General features: G+C 38.4%; 1 protein-coding gene across 1 annotated transcript; it reads left to right on the top strand.

The window, feature by feature from the left end:
* The first annotated feature begins 243 nt into the window (after nucleotides 1–243).
* LRRC8B (leucine rich repeat containing 8 VRAC subunit B) lies at nucleotides 244–17,867 on the top strand. Its single transcript, XM_015635773.3, has 5 exons — nucleotides 244–317; nucleotides 10,028–10,082; nucleotides 10,928–11,027; nucleotides 11,709–13,867; nucleotides 14,810–17,867. The coding sequence occupies exons 4-5, from the start codon at nucleotides 11,735–11,737 to the stop codon at nucleotides 15,080–15,082; spliced, it is 2,406 nt and encodes an 801-aa protein (XP_015491259.1). The 5' UTR covers nucleotides 244–317; nucleotides 10,028–10,082; nucleotides 10,928–11,027; nucleotides 11,709–11,734; the 3' UTR covers nucleotides 15,083–17,867.
* Nucleotides 17,868–21,141: the final 3,274 nt, after the last annotated feature.

Here is a 21,141-nt window from a genome sequence, read left to right as displayed (position 1 = left end):
GGGGGCGCACGGCCGCGGTGCCCAGAGCTCCCCGCACTGCCGGGAGGGGCGGTCAGGCGGCTCCGCAGGTGAGCGGCGGGGCTGGGCCGGGGCCGGGCGCGGCGCTTTTGTCCGCCGCAGCTCCCCCGCCCCCGGCCCGTCAGCGGCGCCGGCGGCCGCGCCCCATTGGCTGCGGGGCGGTAACGTGACAGCGGCGGGGCCCGCCCCAGACGCGCCGGTTGGAGCCGGTGCCTCGCGCTGCGCCGCCGGCTGCCGCGGGTACGGAGCGCGCGGACCCAGCGCCGCAGCGCGGGCGGGCCGGGGGGCGGCGGCGGCAGGTAAGGGAGGGGCGGCCGCCGCCGACAGGTGCCCCGCGGCCCCGGCGTGCGAGGGAGACGCGGGCGGAGGGAGGGGGAGCAGCACGGAGCGGAGCTTTCCGAGGGCAGCGCTCGCAGTCCCCGCTTTTCCGGGGGTTGCCCCTCCGCCGGCGGAGCGGGAGGGCGCTGCCGTCCCGCGGGGTGCCCGGCGGCCCGGTGAGGCTGCGCGGCGGCCGCCGCCTTCCCTCGGCGCCGCCCGGCAGCGGGGCCGCTCACCTGCCGTGGCTCCGCGGGCCGGCCGAGGCACAGGGGGACCGGGCTCCGAGCGGGTCTGTCTGTGGCCGCCCCCGGGGCCCGCGGGCGGAGCTCGGCGAAAACCGCTGTGCGGTTTGCGTAACCGATATCTGCGCGTGTCCTCGGGTGACCCGGGCGCTACAGGTCGCTTGGGGCCGCCTTCCTCTGCCCCGGCCTCGCCCGGACGGGCGGCAGCTGCCGCCCTTCGGCCTCGGGCGTGCAGGCGGCACCTACCCTCGAGCAAGTGGCAGGCGGGAGCCGAGTCCCAGCTTCCCCGCAAGGGAGAAAAGAGTTAACTCGGTGGTGCGGCCTGACAGTTCTGCGTGTCGATCAAGAGCCGTCCTATTTGCCGTTGTCTTCCCTTCTCCTGTCTGGCCAAGGCGTTTCTCTTCCCAGCTGGTCAGGGATCTCGTAGCAGCCTCTCTTTGCGCCCTGGCTGAGTTGTGCAAGTGGAGTCAGGCTGACTTTGTGCCCGTCTGCTCAGGGGTAAAACTGGGGCAGCTTCCTGGCTTTGGGTCAGAATTTGGCCGTAGTGAATGCTGCAGTTGACCGGTTATGTAGGAGTGATTAATTTTAGGTTAAGAATGTGATTAATTATGCTGATAAGGTAAACTGTGTTTGAATTCGCCCCTAGTGCGGTCATTTAAAACTTTACCTGTGAGGTAGTCCTAGAACAAGCCAGAACCTATATGGCCTCTTATGGTTTCAAGTATTTATGCTATATCTTCTGCTGACTCCCAGCTTTCTTAATCTGATTGCTGAAAGGATAAGGTAAGGCATCAATTATTTCAGGTGTCTTGGAATTTTTTCTTAAGTACCTTCCTAGCAGGGAGGCCATTATATTAGGCCTTACTGATCTGTCTTGTTTAACTTAAACTTTCAAGAGAGTGGTGAAGGAAAGCCCATGAGGTTTTAGTTGTGAAATCTTACAGTACTTGTAGAATTCATTAAGTATTGTACGTGTTTTCTTCAGTATCCATGTAGCTCAGATGACAATGTGGAGATTAGAAGAGGTAACTTTTCTTCAGTATCTGTGGCCCTGAACAGCACAAAGGACATGAAATGAGAATGATTATGGCAGAGAACCAGTAATTAATATATGATACAGGTTTCTGGGGTTTTTTTTAAGGGTTTTCTTGAATGCTTTTGGCATTCTGTTTTTGCCAGATAACAAATGTTTATCAGAGAGTTTTACATTAGCAGTAGAATATATTATTACATTCTACTGAATTTTGCAGCCACATAATGCAAATGACTAATAACTTCAGTGCAATTCATGTAACTTTTAGAAATTGGGCAGTATTAACTTGCTAGTTCCCTTACACTTTTGAGAGAAGAGAGTTGCTGGTCTGGCTTGTATTTGTTTCCCTTTTCAGGAAAACACAATTTTTATAGGGAGAAATTTTCCTTTTCCTTATTGCAAGTTACCAATACAGCTGTTGTTTGAAGTTAACGAAACCATGTTGAATAATTTTTAGAGAGGGGCTGACAGTGCTAAAGAAACATCCATCAGTATTTCAGCATTGTGAAATGAACCTTGTAGAGCAGTATGTCACAGTCAAATAAGTATTTTTCTAAGGGGTTTCTGTAGGGGGATGAAAGGAGAAGTCTTGTCTTACTTTAGCTGCTGCTGTGCCTGCTCTGCCTGATGTGCTACAGGTAGCAAAAGAGACCATAGCACTAATAATACTACTTCAGCTTACAATACCTACTGCTAAAGCCATAAAGCTTTACTCAGCTAGGATTAGAAATGGATGTTTCATGTGACTAAGGGGATAAGGTGTGGTTTATATGGGTCTTTGTGGCGCCTATCTAAACGTTTCACTCTGCTCTCTGTATTCTAAGCGCTAACCTGTGGGCTGTATTTATCCTTAGGCATCCTTGTAACAGCTGTTGTCTTGTAAATAGTGTTATTCTGCCATTTGCTTTTGCACTTACTCTTTTTAAAGATAAGTTAGCACTCTGTGCCGTGGTTATGAAGCTATTTGGTTCGGATATCACAGGTAGCCATGTTGAGAAAATGTAAAGTGGAATTAATATTCTTATGTTTACATATGCTGGCTTTAATGTTTAAGTGGTATAGGTTATACAATTCCAGTTCGAGTTTTCCCAGACTTGGTGAGTGGGCTTCAGTTTACTGTACTTATGTTTGGATTTGGGGATTATTTTCCCAAGAGTTGTTAGTCTGCTACAAATTAGTTCTGGAATTAATTTTTAGCTAGTTGAAATCAAATTGTAGTTCACTGTTGAACTAAAGGGTCATAATACTTATGAATAGTTTCCCCAGCTATTTGATTTTAAACTTTCCAATATGAAAAGGCTGTGCTTTGTAGTGGTGTAGTACCTTGGAAGGGAAGCAGATGATGCAGCTCTCAGGAAAGCTTTTACAGATGCAGTTTAAGGTACAGTGCTTACATACTCTCTTCGGATGTATACCTGAGAGGATTCTTGGGTCTTTCAACAATCAGAAGTGAATTGTGGAAGACTTGTAATGGACTATTTTCAATTTAATTCTCATTGGTGTTGCTTTGTTTCAAAATAATGTATTTGCACACACTGAAATAAATTATGTGACTGTATTTTCATCATAAGGGCTCAGCCTCAAAGTACATTTGGATGCTATAAACTGGAATGCAATTTATTATACTGAAGTTGAGAATTTTGTTGACTCTGAGAAACTAAAGGGATTAAAAATGCTGGAGGGGTCCAATGATACCAGTAAGAATATGGTAGTAACACAATTTGGTTGCTACTAATTGTGAGTAGGATTTAGACATTGTTACAAACACTTTGTTTCTTTGTGAGATAGCAGTTTGAATTGTGATTTTAGTTAGCAAAGTTTCAGTTTCGTGGCACAATAGCTACAAAACCGTGGTCATGTAGTTTACTCAGGCTTAGTTAAAGTGACATTGATTTTTAGAGCTCTTATTTCAAACCCCAGAAAGTGTAACCCCTTATTTCCCAGATGTTATTGCCTTAGACTTTTGGAGAAAATACCAATATTCTGTGAGTAGTTCAGGTTGTGAAATATTTATTTACCTACTTTCTGGTAGCTAAATAAATCATCTGCATCCAAATATGAGGATCTACTGAGCTGAAATTTAATAATAGCATATTGTGATTTAAATGCTAAATTATTTGTCCTTTGAACTATTTTTTTCCATCGGAATGAAAGCAAAATCTTGGTGTACATTTGCTGTGTAATCCAAAATATATGAAGAAGGGAGGGAAATTGAAAAAAATTAACTAAAAACTGTTTGCTTCCATCCTGTGTTTAAATTATTCATGAGATAAACTTTAATTTCCAACCTATGCCAATGCAAGTGTGAAACTGATTGTTGCTTTTCCAAGTAAACACTTTTATTAAACATTAACATTGTTTAAATACTAACTTTGGAGTGACACTGACTACAAAGTTGGGAAAATTATTGCTTAATTGAAGTGAGATGGTATATGTCAATACTCAAGTGCTTTACCGAACAGGAGTTAAAAGCAGTGTCTGTTTTACTTCAAATTATTATTTAGTTTCTTACAAATATGGGGACAGAGGTTTTTTACTTCAAAGTTCTTAATTGATCCAGGTGATGATAAAACCTTGAGTCTTGTTTTTGTACTTCTTAAATTTGGCTTCCTACCAGAGTGTGTTTCTGATAATACTGCTATCTGAAAAACCTTACCAGACAGCCTACTCAAAAAAGGAAATTTTGCGTGGTTGGGGACTTGCACAGCACACTTGGAGTTGATGGAAGTACAATGCGTGAACATAGGTCCTGAACTAACTTCATGTTTGTTCAGGAAACAAAGCAGGATTACTGTGGATTTACCATAGAATTAAAGTCTGATCACTTGTTTGTTGTTCTGAAACTTAGCATTGATCTAGGAGATGCTTCTGATAGGCACAACACGGCTTTCAGCTCACCTGATCCTGTGCATATGTGCAGCTCTGACATGTAGAGTTATGTTTAGGCATGCAATTCATACATACACTACCACACAATGTGGAATTTGTCTTTTAGTCTGTTCATTTGATTAAAAGAAGAGAAGATGTAGCTGGTGGCTTTGTTCAATTAGTAAATACATAATGCAGAGTAATATGAATAGGAAGATACTTATGAGGCTGAGGGGGTTGTGCAGCCAGATTGCATGCTGCTGGAGGATTGGAAAAGCCTGTTCAATTTCCATTTCAAGCAGGCTTATATTTGACTCCGGTCTTAAGATTTTCCTTTTCTTACTTTGGGGTGGGGATATTCTTTAAAAAGATAATAAGATGGGTTTCAGGAGAGCTGGCATGCAAAAAGAGTCCCTGAGTTTGCATCAGATATCAATTGGAAATTTATCTGTTCTCATTATTCCATTTTAGCTGTTTAGACCAAACATGTAGAATCAAGTGTTTCAGCTTGTCAGGCTGGCATTCACGAGTAACTGTCTTTCCTGTTAAACAAGATGAAAACCTGCTGCTTCTAAAAGGAGATATGAGCCACTACTGAAAATCCAAATCAGCTTTCTGATGTCAGAACTAATAGAATGAAATCAGATGTGTTTCTGTATTGCTGCCCTCATAATTATATTTTCCTAGATGCAATTAAGTTCTTGTCTGTAGAGGTAATAATATTCCCTTCTAGAAAGTTCTCCATTAATCTTACACAGCATCAGGAAAACTTAAAAATAAGGGCTATTTTTTGACCGTTCTTAAATCTTATAGCTATATTTGTACATGGTAATAATCATCTTGCAGAGACAGAATATATATATATATGTTTTTTGTGACCTCAGTTGCTGTTTCCATTCTCAACATCTGCTATCCTGAGAGAATGCTGCTTAGTCTTAGCAGTCTATAAATGTTGAAAAAATTCAGTATACTTTTTTAGGTCAAATGTTGAAATTTTAAGTTGTACTAGATAACGGTTCATAATTTAGAAACATCAGAATTATTCTAGGTAGAATGAGGACTGCAAATACCAATTAATATTTCGGAGATCAGACAAAGGTGATAACTGTCTGACCACTATTAGGAAAATGAATAACATGTATTTCCAGCTCTCAGAACCAAACAGCAGCTTAGTACATCCAAAACAGCTAAATGCCTAGTAAGTAATTATTAGTGTATAATATTCCTGATTTAAATAATTTTTAGCGAATAGCAGAAACATTACCATGATTTTACAGTTGAGAAGTTTGAGTTGGAAAGAAACAAAATTATTTGCATGAAGCAATTCAGCTGTCAGAAGTAAATTATTAACTAGGTTAGGTATGGGTATTGTATTGGAAAGCAATGTTTGAGCTAGGAAATTCCTGTAGAATGGAGGTTCTGAATAACTATAACCACTGGATTTCAGTATTCTGCTCTCTGCAGAAGTGGTATGAAAAATGTTGGCACCTTCCATCTTTGTCTAAATGGAGGGTGGTTGAATTCCTTATTCCTTTATTTTGAAGTAGAAAATCAGAATATGAATGTGCTTTAGTTAATACCTGGGCACATATGGTGTTATATTACCTTGTAACAAAAGATGTTGATAGTCTCATTATAGCAACATGGTATCTTGTGGATGACAAAATTGACCCAAATTCTTACCTGATTTCTTAAGTAGGATTTGTAGTCAGTGTATTTATTCTGCTGTGACAGCAGCACTTTTGATGGTGCTTGAGAAATTAATTCAGAGCTGGTTCAGGTTTGTGAACATATTCCTAATTCTTCCTTCTGAGAATATTTTCTTATTTCAGACTGGTTTCCAGTAAGGTTACTGAAGTTGTCTTGACTGTTTCAAATGTGTTTGGCCATTTGTGATTTTATGGAGAAGGACACTGAAAATTGAAAGAGGTATATGAGCAATTCCTTGCTTTTTCCCAAGAAAAGAGGGTATTTTTTTATACCATTCTGTTTTATGCTGCTGGGTCCTTTCTACTGTTACTGCTCCTGAACACAACAAGCTATACTATAAAGAATCTGCTTGTAGAAAAATCTAATAGTATTTAAGCTATGAATATTCTCTAGTGTTCTCTCTGCTTTGTTTTCTGATGTCCTGAGCATGGCAGCACAATGAATCGACATCATATCTCTGATGTATGGAAACTAAAGAGATAAACATTAATTTTCTATTGTAACATTTATCTTGGTATGCAAAATAAAATAGATACCATTGATGCTCATTCAAAATGCTGGAGGGATTTTGCTGATACCATTGTCCTATGGTTATGTAGTCATATTTCCAAAATATTAACCAAAAACATGGTTACAAGAATAAAAAGGTATAATAAGTAAAGGTATATTTGAGAGCAAGAGTGTGTAAGAGAGGCCTAGTCATTCCAGGTACACATGGTTGAGATTGTCTGAAGTTGTAATTTCTGAGTATTTGGCAGGACTTTAGATCTTTGAGAGGTTGATATGGAAAACTTATAATAATATTTATGTAGTGTTGAAGAGCTAGTGCTTGAGGAATATGCTGTTTATTGTAGAATGTGGGAATGTCTTTGGATTTGTTTTAAGTACAAAAGGATAATCACTTATACAAGATCACGTCACCTGTGATCATCTTCAGAAGGAGCTGGAAAGAGGCTTTCTCTAATCTTGTTTGTGTTGTTCAGCATTCAATGGAATACAGATTCAAAACCACAATCCCTATCAAAGAGGTCCTACAGCTGAATCTGTGTGTGCATACAGGTGACCAAAGTACAGATTCTGAAAGAAGCACTGCTTGGAAAAGGGAGAGGCAATCATGTAAATGGTTCTGCTAAGAGCAAGTATGGCAGTATCATTCTTGATGGAGTCACTTGCACCAGAACTCTTGCAGTACCTCGCTGTTTGTTGTTTACAGAATACTTGAGAAAGGAAGCAGTAACATGCCAATAGAAGGAGAAGTTTTTGCCAGGAAAAATCTGGTTTGGGTGATAAGTGTGTGTGTGTGTATGAGTAAAGTTTGTTTATTTTTGTTCCTTTGGGAATTTTCATGAGGGTTTATTTACAAGGCTCAGGCTGTGCATGGGAAACTGTAAGCAGGTACTGGGAATCTCATAGGGTAGTCTCAAAACTGCCTATGAAGCAAAACCAATGATGTGTTTAGTTTATTATCAAACTTAATTTTCTGTCCAAAACTTGAGAAGAAAAAATTATATGTGTAAACTAGGAGCTAGAAACTAAGTTGTTACGATAGTTCAGACATGACTTTTGATGGAAAATTGATAAAACAGATACATTACTGAGTATGTCAGCATCTCCTTTTCTAGGCTGAGAAGCAACTGTAAGTCTAAAGAGGCTGCCTGAAAACTTGGTGGGTGTGTTTCTTTGAGGGGGAGGGAAAAAAAGCAAGACAGGGGCCACAGAAGTACCATCAAGTAGCTGTATAAAGCTTTAGTCATATAAATCTATTTTGATTAAATTAGTATGTGAAAAACACCAGTTGAATACCCTTCAGGGAGGACAAGCAAGGTAATTGCCTTGCTGCAAAGACATCCCTGACTAAATGTGCCTAAAATTCTGTGAGCAATGACCATATGATAGAGTAATGCAATGCTAAGAAGCCTTTTTGCAGCTGGGGGTGGTGGTGGGTGTCTGATGCTTATAGATAATATTTTTCAAAATGAGACCCTTTTATTCACATTCTGGATATGTTTCTGTTGTTCTGATTTAATAAGTCTTGAAGTAACTAAAAATTACCTGGATATTAGTGGTCTCTATTACTTTATTTTTCTGGTCTGTGTCTCTGTATTGGTCTGGAGTAACTCTCCTGAAGTCGTCATTGTGCCTGGGGCTAAGCTTCATTCTCTCCTCTTCTAAGAAAGATTGCCAATTGAGTTAGGCCACTTTGAAAAGCTTTTATGGCTTTGATATGGGTTGAAAGCCACTGGAGATGAAGTTTATCATATCCATTACAGTTCAGCATTATTCCATTTGATTAGTCACTCTTGGCATATAGAAAGGATTTGAAAGAAAAATGTCTTCAGCAAAATTATCATCAATAATTCACATGCTTATGTTACAATTGTATATAATGTGTACTCCTCTGATGGGACACTTTATTTCATAAACATAGAATTGTAATGAATACACATTCTTCATTGGAACACTTTAAAAAGCAGCCATTCATCAGACCAGATTTCAAGTATTTAAATACTTAATATTGTGATGTTTGCTTTCTGCTAGAAAGTGTTGGAAACCTCAGCAAGAATGTAGTGTTTTTTCTGGAATCTGATGGGGATTAACAGCTTTCCATTGCAAGGCAGAGAGGTGACAAAGCACTTTATAGAAACTGACCTCACAAAGAGACGTGGGTCAGCCTCCCCTTGAGTTCTCAATCTGCACAAAAACAAATACTTGTTTTTAGCATTATGTCATTGGTTGAAAAAGTTATATTGAGTGATGCATACTCTCAAGTATACCAATATGATTTTCACAAATTGGCTTAAGTTTCATTTTCTGTTCTCCTTTTTGTAAATTTTAGGGAAAATACTTTATCAAAGAGTGTTAAGAGTTTTATTGTACTCTGAATTTTGTCCTTTGTACAAAATAGGTATGTCTTAATCCCCAGGAATACTCCAGTAATCATTTAGTTATAGAAATCATCTTAAAACATTAGTATCTCCCCAAGTCCCTGATGAGGTTTACACATTTGTCAGAAAAAGAATTGCTCCCATCCTCATGGTCATTAGATCTTTCACACTGTGTTAAACTCTTAGCCAATTTAGTGATAATTTTGACTTTTCAAGTGTTTTTCTTTATTAAAAATTTGCTATTTTTACCTTTTGATCTTATTTTGTTTCATCATTCAATATATTAATCTCTTAGTGTGTTCTTTACAATTTTAACAGAGGCCCCAAGTCTTTCATTTTTATAATAAAGTTCAAGCAAGAAGAATTGACTGGTTTTAATATGAGGTTGGAGGTGAAAAAAAAAAGGTTTTTATTTTCTTCTGTTTACATTCAAATCAAGCATGTTTGGCCTGAGTCAAGATATGATACAGGCATTCTTTGCTGAATGAAAGCATTAATTTGAATGGGTTTAATATCTCTTTGTGCTTTTACACCAAAAGCACAAAAAATTTATATTCATACCACAAGAATTATCTCAAAATAACTAATTTTAAAGGCATTTGAGGTGTGCTTTTGGAAGTTGGAGTAATTGAAGAAATTGCATCTCAGCTACAGAACTTGTAACTTTATGTAAATGCAAACAACTGTTGAGCTTAGATGGCTTTTAGTGCTTAGAAAGGGGGCAGTGAGAGAAGCCATTACTTTATCTCTATTTTAGGAAAAGCAACTTTCAGATAGTGAACAAGTAAATAATTTCAAGAGAGTGGCATCTTGTAGATCCTTAGATCTTTTACTCATAGATGTTGGCTCTTTGAAATGCTGTTGTGGAAGGAGTAATGAGCTGCTGTTCTAATACTCACTGCTTTTGGAGTCTAAATATTTCACAATCTTAGGACAATTTATTTTCCTTACAGGAGTGTATTGTAACCATCCAGTACTTATTCAGCTGCTTTCCCTTGGGTGGGCCTGGTAAGTTTTTGTATTCTATTATGAATAGCTTTGTCATTGCAAGAAAGGTTAATTTATTTTCAGTCATTTTTTCTACTTGAATGTGGAGTAAGACTCAGGTTCACCTATTGTTTGGCTTTTTATAACAGTTGATCAGCTCTGTTTAAAATTGAAATGTACAGTACATATTATAATATGTACAGTATATAATGTACAGTATATATTATAAACAACACCCAGTGTGTTCCCAGGTGTCCAAGAAGGCCAGTGATGTCCTGGTCTGTATCAAAAGCAGTGTAGCAGCAGGACCAGGGCAGTTCCCTGTGCTCAGCACTGCTGAGGTCCCACCTGGAGTGCTGTGTCCAGTTCTGGGCCCCTCACTGTAAAAAAGACATTGAGGGGCTGGAGTGAGCCCAGAGAAGGACAGTGGAGCTGGGGAAGGGTCTGGAGCACAGGTTCTGTGAGGAGCAGCTGGGGGAGCTCAGTCTGGAAGAAAGGAGGATCAGAGGGAACTTACCAGTCTCTAGAACTGCCTAAAAGAAAGGTGTAGCCAGGTGAGCATCAGTTTCCCAAGTAAGAAGTTCATAGTTATTTGGGGAAAAAAATTACTTCCTTGTTGAAATAGAGCTTAGCTGTAGGCAGTCCCTTGGGTGTTTGGGGATTTTTATGTTGATGTGGCTGCAAAACTTTGACTTTGCATGCTGCATGATCATGTATGAGTAGATACTGTTCCATTTCATGTAGTTGTAGCTGTGCAGAGCTTAATGGAGGCATAATGAGTCAGTAGTTCTAGTAAAAGCTGAAATGTTTTCTCTTATTTAATGACTTAACCTAAGTAAAGTATATTCAATGTTTTCTCCATCCAGAATGAAGACAAATGTAAAGATGGCATGTCCAAGGAATTTTAAAAGGTGTAGACCCCCTGACTGAGCAGTGCTGTGTTTTTTATTCTCTTTAATTAGTAAAGTAAGTATGGATCAAATCTATGCTTCTGGAAGTTAAATGTGTCATATAGATATATATATATATTTAACAGTATTGAACAATAATATGTTGTGCCACCTTAATTTTAATTCTGACAATATGCTTAATTCTCTTGATGGGAGAAGATGGGGAATTATGTATAAGAATATCTAATACACAAGGGCTTTTTGGGAATTTGTGTATTTTTTATTTGGGTAGAGTTAATTAGTCTGGTAGAAAGTTCCAAATTACAAGAGCCATCATGTTAGTGTATCACTCTGATTTTGGAATTCTTCATAAATAAGAAATCACTTATGTAAGTTTATGATGGTTGTGAAAGACTGCTAATAATACATCAACCACTTCTTTAACTTATACCTGCTTGTTGCTTCTACTGGAGCAGTACCCAAATGTTTGGTTAAAATATACCTTCTTTTATGCTAGTTTCACTCTTTGTTTTTGCAGTCCCAAGTACCTTTCCTTAAAATAAATCCATGAGATGATAACTGGGGTCAGGTCCCAGAAGTTCTTGGATCATTTTGCTATGCTCTGGAGTCCAGGCCACATGTTACACATATTTAAAACTGTGTAAACAGTAATAAATTTCAAGTATTTAATGATGAGATAAATTCTTTTCAACAATTTTCTAAGAATGTCTTTTTTTTTTCTTTTTTCTTGTACCAGCTGCTGTTTGCTCCCAGGTGAAAGTCATGATCACGCTAACAGAACTCAAATGCTTAGCAGATGCCCAGTCATCCTACCACATACTAAAACCATGGTGGGATGTCTTCTGGTATTACCTCACCATGATAATGCTGCTAGTTGCTGTGCTTGCTGGGGCTCTCCAGCTTACTCAAACCAGAGTATTGTGTTGTCTTCCTTGCAAGCTAGAATTTGACAATCATTGTGCTGTGCCTTGGGATTTAGTTAAAGCCAACCTTAACATGTCAGCTAGCTCGACAGCACCAATAATCATCCCGCTTAAAATCCAGAATTATCTCCATCGGCAGCAGTATTCCTACATTGATGCAGTCTGTTATGAGCGACAGCTTCACTGGTTTGCCAAATTTTTTCCATACCTAGTGCTTTTGCATACTTTTATTTTTGCAGCTTGCAGTAATTTCTGGCTTTACTACCCTAGTACAAGTTCCAGGCTTGAGCACTTTGTAGCCGTCCTTCAGAAGTGTTTTGACTCTCCCTGGACAACGCGTGCCCTCTCAGAAACAGTTGCTGAGCAGTCTGCGAGGAAGTTGCCGATAGCCAAATCCAAAACAGTGATTTCATCACCTCAGAGTTCAGGAGACATAGGGGCCAGCAGACAGTCCCTACCATATTCACAACATGGCTTGGAAACAACTGGAAGAGAAAATTCAAGTGTTCTTGACAAAAAAGAAGGGGAGCAAGCTAAAGCTATATTTGAAAAAGTGAAGAAATTCAGAGTACATGCTGAAGAAAAGGATGTCGTATACACAGTGTATATGAAACAGATTATAGTGAAAGTCTTTGTAGTTGTCATAATAGTAATTTATGTCCCCTACTATTTATCATTTATTACACTTGAAATTGATTGTGTAGTTAATGTTCAAGCCTTTACAGGCTACAAAAGGTACCAGTGTGTTTATTCGCTAGCAGAAATTTTTAAAGTTTTGGCTTCATTTTATGTTGTTTTAGTGATTTTCTATGGATTAACTTGTACTTACAGTTTGTGGTGGATGTTAAGGAGCTCACTTAAGCAATACTCTTTTGAGAAGTTGAGAGAGAAAAGTAATTACACTGATATACCTGATGTGAAGAATGACTTTGCATTTATTCTTCACTTGGCAGATCAGTATGATCCTCTTTATTCCCAACGATTCTCAATATTCCTGTCTGATTTGAGTGAAAATGAACTCAAACAGATAAATCTTAACAATGAATGGTCAGTGGAAAAACTGAAAAATAAACTAGTAAAAAACTCCCAAGACAAGACTGAACTTCACCTTTTCATGTTAAATGGTCTTCCAGACAGTGTCTTTGAACTGACAGAAATAGAAGTCCTAAGCCTGGAACTTATTCCTGAAGCCAAACTTCCTTCAGCTGTGACCCAGCTTGTCAATCTTAAAGAACTCAATGTTTATCATTCATCACTAACAATGGATTATCCAGCAGTCAACTTTTTAGAAGAAAATCTGAAAACCTTGCGTTTGAAGTCTAGTGAGATGGGAAGAATTCCATTTTGGGTCTTTCATCTAAAAAACCTACAAGAACTGTGCTTAACAGGATATTTCATGCTAGATCATCACAATTCCATATACAGTGATGGCTTTCAGGGGCTAAAAAATCTGAGATCAATTCACTTAAAAAACAACCTTTCCCGTATACCTCAAGTGATTACAGATCTTCTGCCTTCTTTACAACACTTGTCTATCAACAATGAGGGAAATAAACTGATAGTGCTAAATAACCTGAAGAAGCTGGTAAACCTGAGGACATTGGAACTAATCTGCTGTGATTTAGAGCGCATTCCCCATTCCATTTTTACCCTAAACAATTTGCATGAAATTGACTTAAAAGAAAATAATCTCAGAACAGTGGAAGAAATAATTAGTTTCCAACATCTTAAGAATCTTTCTTGCTTAAAATTGTGGCACAACAGTATTTCATATGTCCCAGTGCAGATCGGTGCATTATCAAACCTGGAACAGTTGTATCTAAACTATAATAATATTAAGAATGTTCCATTGCAGCTATTTCTTTGTAGAAAGTTACACTATTTGGATCTTAGCTATAATAAGCTAACCTCCATCCCTGAAGAAATCGGTTATCTGACCAACCTGCAGTACTTGGCTTTGACAAAAAACCATGTAAGTAGAACTTTGAATTACTACTCAAAAACAAAAATAGACTTAAGCTGCTCTTTCTCCTGGAACAGCCTCTAGCTTTTGTGGTGTTCATGATTAAAGTAAATCCAGAAAAAAGGGGTGGTGCTTGTTTAATTACTAAAGCTTTGGTATCAGCAAAGCTCACATAATACTGAATAAGTGCTGTCCTGGTTTGTAGCGACTTAAGGGCTTTGATCCAGAGATGGTATAGGTTCACATGGCTGCAGAAACATATATTCCCTTTCCCTGCAGTTGTCAATCCTATGTAGTATTTTAATGGAAGTGAAGAGTGTTTAATGTTTACCTTAAAGCATCAAACTGAAAGCTCAAGTGAATGAACAGCTGGTTGATGAGCAGCTCAGGTGTATGATTGGGAAGAGGGAAATAATTAGGGTGGGTAACCTCACAATCAGTGCTAAACTGTGGCTTGTTAGTGTGGCTTGTGACTTCTTTTGAGGTTTATAATTGTTTTCATTGGTGAGGCTGATATTACATCAGTAGAGTGGGCCAGGATGACTGTGCTGTGCAGATAACTGCTTGTATAGGTTTCACAACACAGGAGCTGCTAATGTCTCTCCACAGTCTGTGCTTGTTCCTCATTAAGAGATTCCTAGGAACAGTAGGCTCCTCCTCTCCCCTGCACACATCTGCAGGTCTGTGCGTGCATGGATGTGCTCCCCCTTCCAGGCTTGGCTTGTGCCAGGAGTTAAGCAGCTTTGTAAGAAAACAGGGGTAATAAAATTATTGTAGTGCTCTCAAGCACTTGATCACATAATGATAGAGGAGTTGCAGTCTTCCTTTTCCTTTCATAAACTAAGAGAGTTTTTTACCCTAAAATAAAAAAGGAAAATGTCAAAACATGCAACTGCACATAGGCTGACAACTTCTAATGTACCTTATTTTTGTTCTTCTCTCTTTTTCTAGATTGAAATGCTACCTGATGGATTATTTCAGTGCAAAAAGCTGCAATTTCTTCTTCTGGGAAATAACAGTCTGATGAATTTGTCCCCCTTTGTGGGTCAGCTACTGAATCTTGTTCATTTAGAGCTCATTGGAAACTACCTTGAATCACTTCCTGCTGAACTGGAAGAATGTCAGCTCTTAAAGCGAAATAATCTAATTGTAGAAGAAAGGTTGTTAAAAACACTTCCACCTCGTGTAAGAGAGCGTTTGCAGGCATGCTCAGATAAGTCCTAAGTTTTAAATTAAACTCTGCATCGTTGCATTCTACAAGTCTTGCTTAATATCTCTCTAAAATCTGTATAGGTAGAGAGGAGTGAAGGAGAGAGAGCAATTTACGAAACAGTCTTAAACTTTAATGCGTCAAACTGAGTTGATTGTATTGGAGAAGAAAAAATTATTCACATTCAAACAAAAGATGCAGCCTTTTACAGGTAAACATGTTTGAATGTTGGAACATGAATTGTTGGTTAGGTTCTACTGATTGAAATAATTCAGCTAAATGTTTATGGTAGTATTAAAAAAGAAGACATGATTGCCTGGCTATAGTGAGTGTATATACTTTTTTCCTATGAGAATTTTTTTCTGTTGGTAGTGATGATTTTAAATAGTTTTATCTCCTGCCATATGAGGTCTAAGAACTGACTGGAATTAGTTTCTAAATATGAATTTTCTAACTTAGGATGTATTAAATTAAAAGTTTAAACTATTTGAGCAGTTTAATTGCATGGGGTATACCGAAAGTAATTTGTCAACATAACATAATTTTTAAAAGCTTTTGACAAGTACTAAGCATTAATTCTATGATTGTGGAAGATGCCATTTGAATCTTGCTATTAAATACCTAGAACTGGTTTCGGCATTTTATCTTAAAAATAGTAAATACAAAATTAATTGTTGCCTAGAAATTGGGAGGAATCAGAAGAATCTGAAGTAACTGTTGTGCGCATGTCCTCAAGAACCAATCTGACATTACTGATCTTCAGAAACAATGATGACAAACAGAAAACAGTGTAGTTGCAAGGTTGTCTTCTGTATGTTGTGAGCATCCCAAGGTGTTAGTGTAGTGTATGTTGCTGATTAATATTTTTATAATTTCTCATTACTGACTGCCTCAGTGCAGCTTCTCCACACCCAGTTATTGGGGAGAGAATGAAAGAGGTTTGAAGTTTGTATTAGATAGGGACAGAAAGACAGATAAAACAAACTAAATACTCACACAACTTTATAAGCATTTGAGAGGAAAAGACAGGAAGCATTATACGCTTTGCCTCTTCTAGGGATGTAATAATTCCATAAATCATAGTGGTCGGATAAAATCTTATGCCATCCTTAATACTTGCAAAACTGGATGGAAATAAAATGTTTCCTGACTTCATTCTTCTGCTGTGCGCTGTTTTATTATATTTGAAGTCTTAATTCTCATTATGTTTATCATGTTCACTAAAAACATAAGTTATGACCCTGGGGAAAGAAGAGGTTAGCATGCTTTCCGAAAACACATTTTAAAACTTTAACATAATAGAGCTTTCAAAAATCAATCTCTGTTATGGGTTAAACAGATGAAATAAAACTGTGCCCTTAACTTGGTGTTCAAGAAGTGTGCTAACAAACTGCATTCCAGTTTGTAATAACAAATCATCACAGATAAAACTAGTTTTAGTAGTAGACTACTTTTAGTCATCTCTTGCACCCATTCCACTGCCAATTTTGTGGAGTGTAAGGTTTATTTTGAATGAAATTGCCCAAACAAGTCTGATCAACATGAAAGTAGATGCCTTTGCAGGAGCAGTACAAGAGGTGCAGTTTTATCTGCTGTACTGATGGCATTCCAAAGACCTTTGTTGTTGAAGCACTTTTCTTCTCAGGGAACCAAAATGTGGTAAAACTATTGCTTTCTATGTAGTTCTAGAAATGTTTAGTTTAAACTGATTAGTTGTGTTTATGTGCAGACCAGTGCTGCTGGAACAGTGTTTCATAATGCCCATATGTAACTCCTCCAGACTCTGTTAACTAATTTTCAGTTGTATAACAGTCCCATAGAAATTGACATGGTTCATCAACAGAACTAGTTGTGGTACATGTAATTAAACCACAATGCATTGATTTACACCCCTGTGGCAAGACTTGTGTTAATAATTGCCATAGGATTGTCTGGACTTCATAACTCAACATTCAAGAACACTTTATGCCGGAATTTGCAGTCTAATAATTTACATCAGATTAAATGAGCATTTTCTTTAAAGCTTTTTTCTAAATTAGGAAGCTGTGTTGAAAAGGTTAAATCAGCAACTAATTGACTTGGCCAATAGCTTCAACTTTTTAGGAATGCATCAGTCCTTTTCCATTATCAACCAAACTGATGAAGGTGAAAAGTTATCTTAAGTGTGCATTTTACACTAGTTCTGTCAGGAGTGAAGTAACAGAAATAACTTGGAGAAAGGTACTTCATTTCTAAAATGGTAGAGGCTTTGAGGAATCACTCAAATGCATAATTAATAGTAATATCATTTTATAGGCTAAATGGGTTACATTTATTTGCAGACTTTAATTTGTTCACTCTGCACCCCCTCAGGATGGTTGGATTCTTTTAGCTGCATGTTTGGTGGTTTAAAAAACACCCAGACAAAAGCCGGAAAGTGTAAAGGCTATGATATCTAGCCTTGTTTTCAAACCACAGTGTGCCTTTACTATCCCTTTTGTACCATGAAAACTAATCCAAGTGCTTAGAATTGAGGATGGAAACAAATGTAACTCTAAATTCCTTGAATTCACTTCAGCCATTACCTTAATATTCACTATTTCTTCAAAACAAGGGAATTTTCAGGGAATCAATTTATGAATCCACTGTCAAACTTTGTACAATAATATTGTTGGCATTTAGTCTTTGTATAAATAATCACTTCCAATCAAAAAAGGCTTTTCAACTTGTTTGTGTTGTATTGTGTTTAAGAACTTTGTATTGTGACCTTCCGTATCATGAACATTTTGTTTAAAGATTAAATTTTTGTTTGCATTACAATTCTATGAACTGTTCTTTATTTTTCATAAGAGATGTTGCATTTAATGCAAAGCTCAGAAGTTTGCTTCCAGCTGTCCAGCTGTGTGGTAGCAGGTCTGTGTTCTACAGGAAAGTGAAGATAATGAACGGCAGTAGGAAATGAACACTATGGTCCACATCAAAACAGTTTTCATATTCTGGATTAGGAGAGAAGTTCTTGTGTTGATTTAGAGCAGAGCTTCCTTCTTAATTGTTGCTACAGAACCTTTTCCAAGTCTCCCACTTTAATTTTTGTCAGCTGTGTAAGTATCAAATGCAGACTGGAATTGTACTGGGAGAAGCAGGTTGGCAGTGTTTCTCTCCCCAGCTTGGCACGTATAGCTGTTGTGTGGCTAAACTGCCATAAATAATGCTGCTCATGGTAAATCATGAATGTATTTCAAGTATTGCATGTGATGTTAGCTCAAACATCTTGTTTCTCTTGAAATGCAAGATGATACCTGATGGCTTTTTCTGCAGGCCTGGGTTTGACTCCATGTTCTTAAAACAAGGGAAAAAGCTCAGACATGCAAGTAGTGTTACATATTCAAGTGCTAGCTTTTTATTTTTCGAAATAAGAACATTCCTAGTAACTTCTACAGAAATGTGGCCCTTTCTTCTTGATCATGAAATGTAATAACTAATAAAAATTTATGCAGCTTACCTGTTTTGAGAAGATAGTATTAGTAAAATAAAGCAAATGATGATTTTTGTAATGTTTTTCATTCTTCTACAGATTAGTGTATTTTGTTTTCATGGAAACTTATTGTCACTCTAATAGCTTCATTTTTTTAGTCAGTAGATTTTCATCATGGTAACATACTTCCTTGGTTATGTGGCTTTTTCACCTTCAAGACTGTAATCTGAAGTTCATTCTGTAACCATTTCTAATAAGTAACTCTCTCTTCCTTTTCTACCCCAATAAGTGCCAGGATTAATGAAAACAATGTGGGAGCACATATATGGCTGCAAGTTCTGAAAGCAGGAGGCAGTTCATGTCCTGTGGATTTTTTCTAGGAAGAATTTTGCAGAACTCTGGCTGTTTCTGGAGACTGTGATTTAATCAAGTTCTCACACTTTATTTGGCCTTGTTGGGTGGGCAAGTTGCTGAAATGTGCAAACATAGTAGTGCATTTCCCAGAGGGATTGCAGAGACTGCAGTGTATCTCCAGCCTGATAGTGAGTAACGTAGGCTGTGGCAAGGGAGAGGGAATAGTAGTTGATGGGAAGAAATAAGCAGTGATACTGTGGTCCTGTATGCTTGCAGGATACAGCAATGTTTCAGGAATTCCTGTGTCTGGAGAAGTCTCCATCCTGGCATTTCATGAAGACTCTCAGTGCTCCATTGCTAGGACACGTAGGTGATGCAGGGGGCAGTAGCAACCCACTCTGGGGCTGGACTGGCATCTGAAAGGGTTCAGGCATTATCTCAGTCCAGTGCGTTGATTAAAGGAACCATTACATCTTTGTCTTGTTGCTTCTTTATGTTACTCCATTTATGTGAATGTTCATTCACTCTTTGACTTTTAATAACCTTTAATCTGTTGTTACTTTGTACAAATGTGCACTCTGCTTTGTTGGAGCCAGCTAAAAGACTTTCTGCTCATACGGATATGCAAGTCATATGCATTTAACACTTGGAGATGTGGAGAAAAGAGGATGAAAATTAGTCTACCTGCAGAGAGAGGGGAGAGGAATAATTGCTTCAAGTAACAGGAGAGATCTGAGAGATCATTATTACTGCTTAGCCCAGCAAGGCTGTTGGGAAGTGTTTCTTGGGCAGTATAACCTGCCCATAGGCAGGTCTGGTGGCATGGTGCTTAACACAGGGAGGTATCAGTCTGTAGTGCTCATGGGCCTGCTGTTAAACAGGCACATTTATTACTTGCTATTGCTTTCTTCCTCTTATAAAAATGCTATTTCTATATTTTCTGCTACTGTTTATAAGTGTTACTTATAATACACTGAATAAAAGTTACTTCTTTTCCCCTCCCGCATACTTGCATATATATCTATTGCAGAACCAATACTCTTGTCAAAAGAAGTTGTAAAGCAAGTATTTGAAAAGTGTGGAGGGATGAAAACTGTAACAGGAGGTATGTAGAAAAGTCAGTCAGTGCAATCTCCCTGCCAATGCAGCCTGAAAATCTCTCAAGTCAGGGTTCAGGATTCTATTGTATGGATGGCAAGGGGAAAAAGGAATGTAGCTCATTACTCTTCATTGCAAACATAGCTAGCCTTCAAGTATATGGTGAATTGATTATCATTTGGAATTGGCCTTGCTCAGTAGCAGAAATGCATAAAATTGTGATGAGACAGTTGGGTGAGGTTTTCTAGTGATAGCTAAAGGTAATAATCATCATTGGGGAGGTCCCTCTGACCTCTGTGCTTTCACCCTCTGGTCTAACCATTGTTTCAGCTTTTGCTGGACCTTATGCTGAGCTGATTCTATGCAAAAGCCTGGCAAAACATTTTAGTGTACTAGTTTTCTGCTGGTTTAATGAGCAGAATTAGTCTGGTAGAGTCTGGCAAGCACCAAAAGCCAGTAGAACAGGACAAAGATCAGTACCTCCCTTTATGGTAACTGCTTAGGGTGCAACTTTGTATGTGCTTGCAGAGTAATTATCCTTGGCTGCCTCTTTGGTTTTTGTTTTTTTAAATTGTAGTGCGTTACTACAGCCAAATGGGCATGATTTCTTTACATGGATTATAATATATAGATAATAGATATATAATAGATATATATAGCTACATATACGCACATACATAGATATTGAATGCTGATCTGGTATTAAACAGGCTTAGGACACACAAATATACTAAATATGTTTATCTAAAATAAAATATTAAGAAATGGAAAGTATAAGGATAGATTTAAAAACAACTCTTCAGGAGTTTGTAAATAGCATGTCTTGAACTGTTGTTACCAGATAACAGACATGCTCAGTTGCTGTGGCCGCCATGGTTGCCTGAAAATTTCGGGACAGAAGGGGAAATACACATCCATGATGTGTAACCCATGACTACTGGTGAATATGTGGGCTCATTAATCCCCAATACTCGGTTTTACTTGGGTTGCTTGTGTTTTATCTAGATTAGTGCTCTATTATAGAGCAGTGCCAGCAATTTCTGTGTTCCATAGAAAGTTTTCTGCTACTTAGGGATGATTCTGGTTCTCTAGCAACAGTTGCTGAATTGTATTTCAGTGTGCATTAAGGTGACCCAAAGCTGGCATTGCTTTTTATGAGGTGGACAA

The sequence above is a fragment of the Parus major genome, chromosome 8 (assembly GCF_001522545.3).
Source record: "Parus major isolate Abel chromosome 8, Parus_major1.1, whole genome shotgun sequence".
In the NCBI taxonomy this organism is placed as follows: domain Eukaryota; kingdom Metazoa; phylum Chordata; class Aves; order Passeriformes; family Paridae; genus Parus; species Parus major.
The sequence above is the reverse complement of the archived record's forward strand: the minus strand, read 5'-3'. Positions and strand labels throughout refer to the sequence as shown.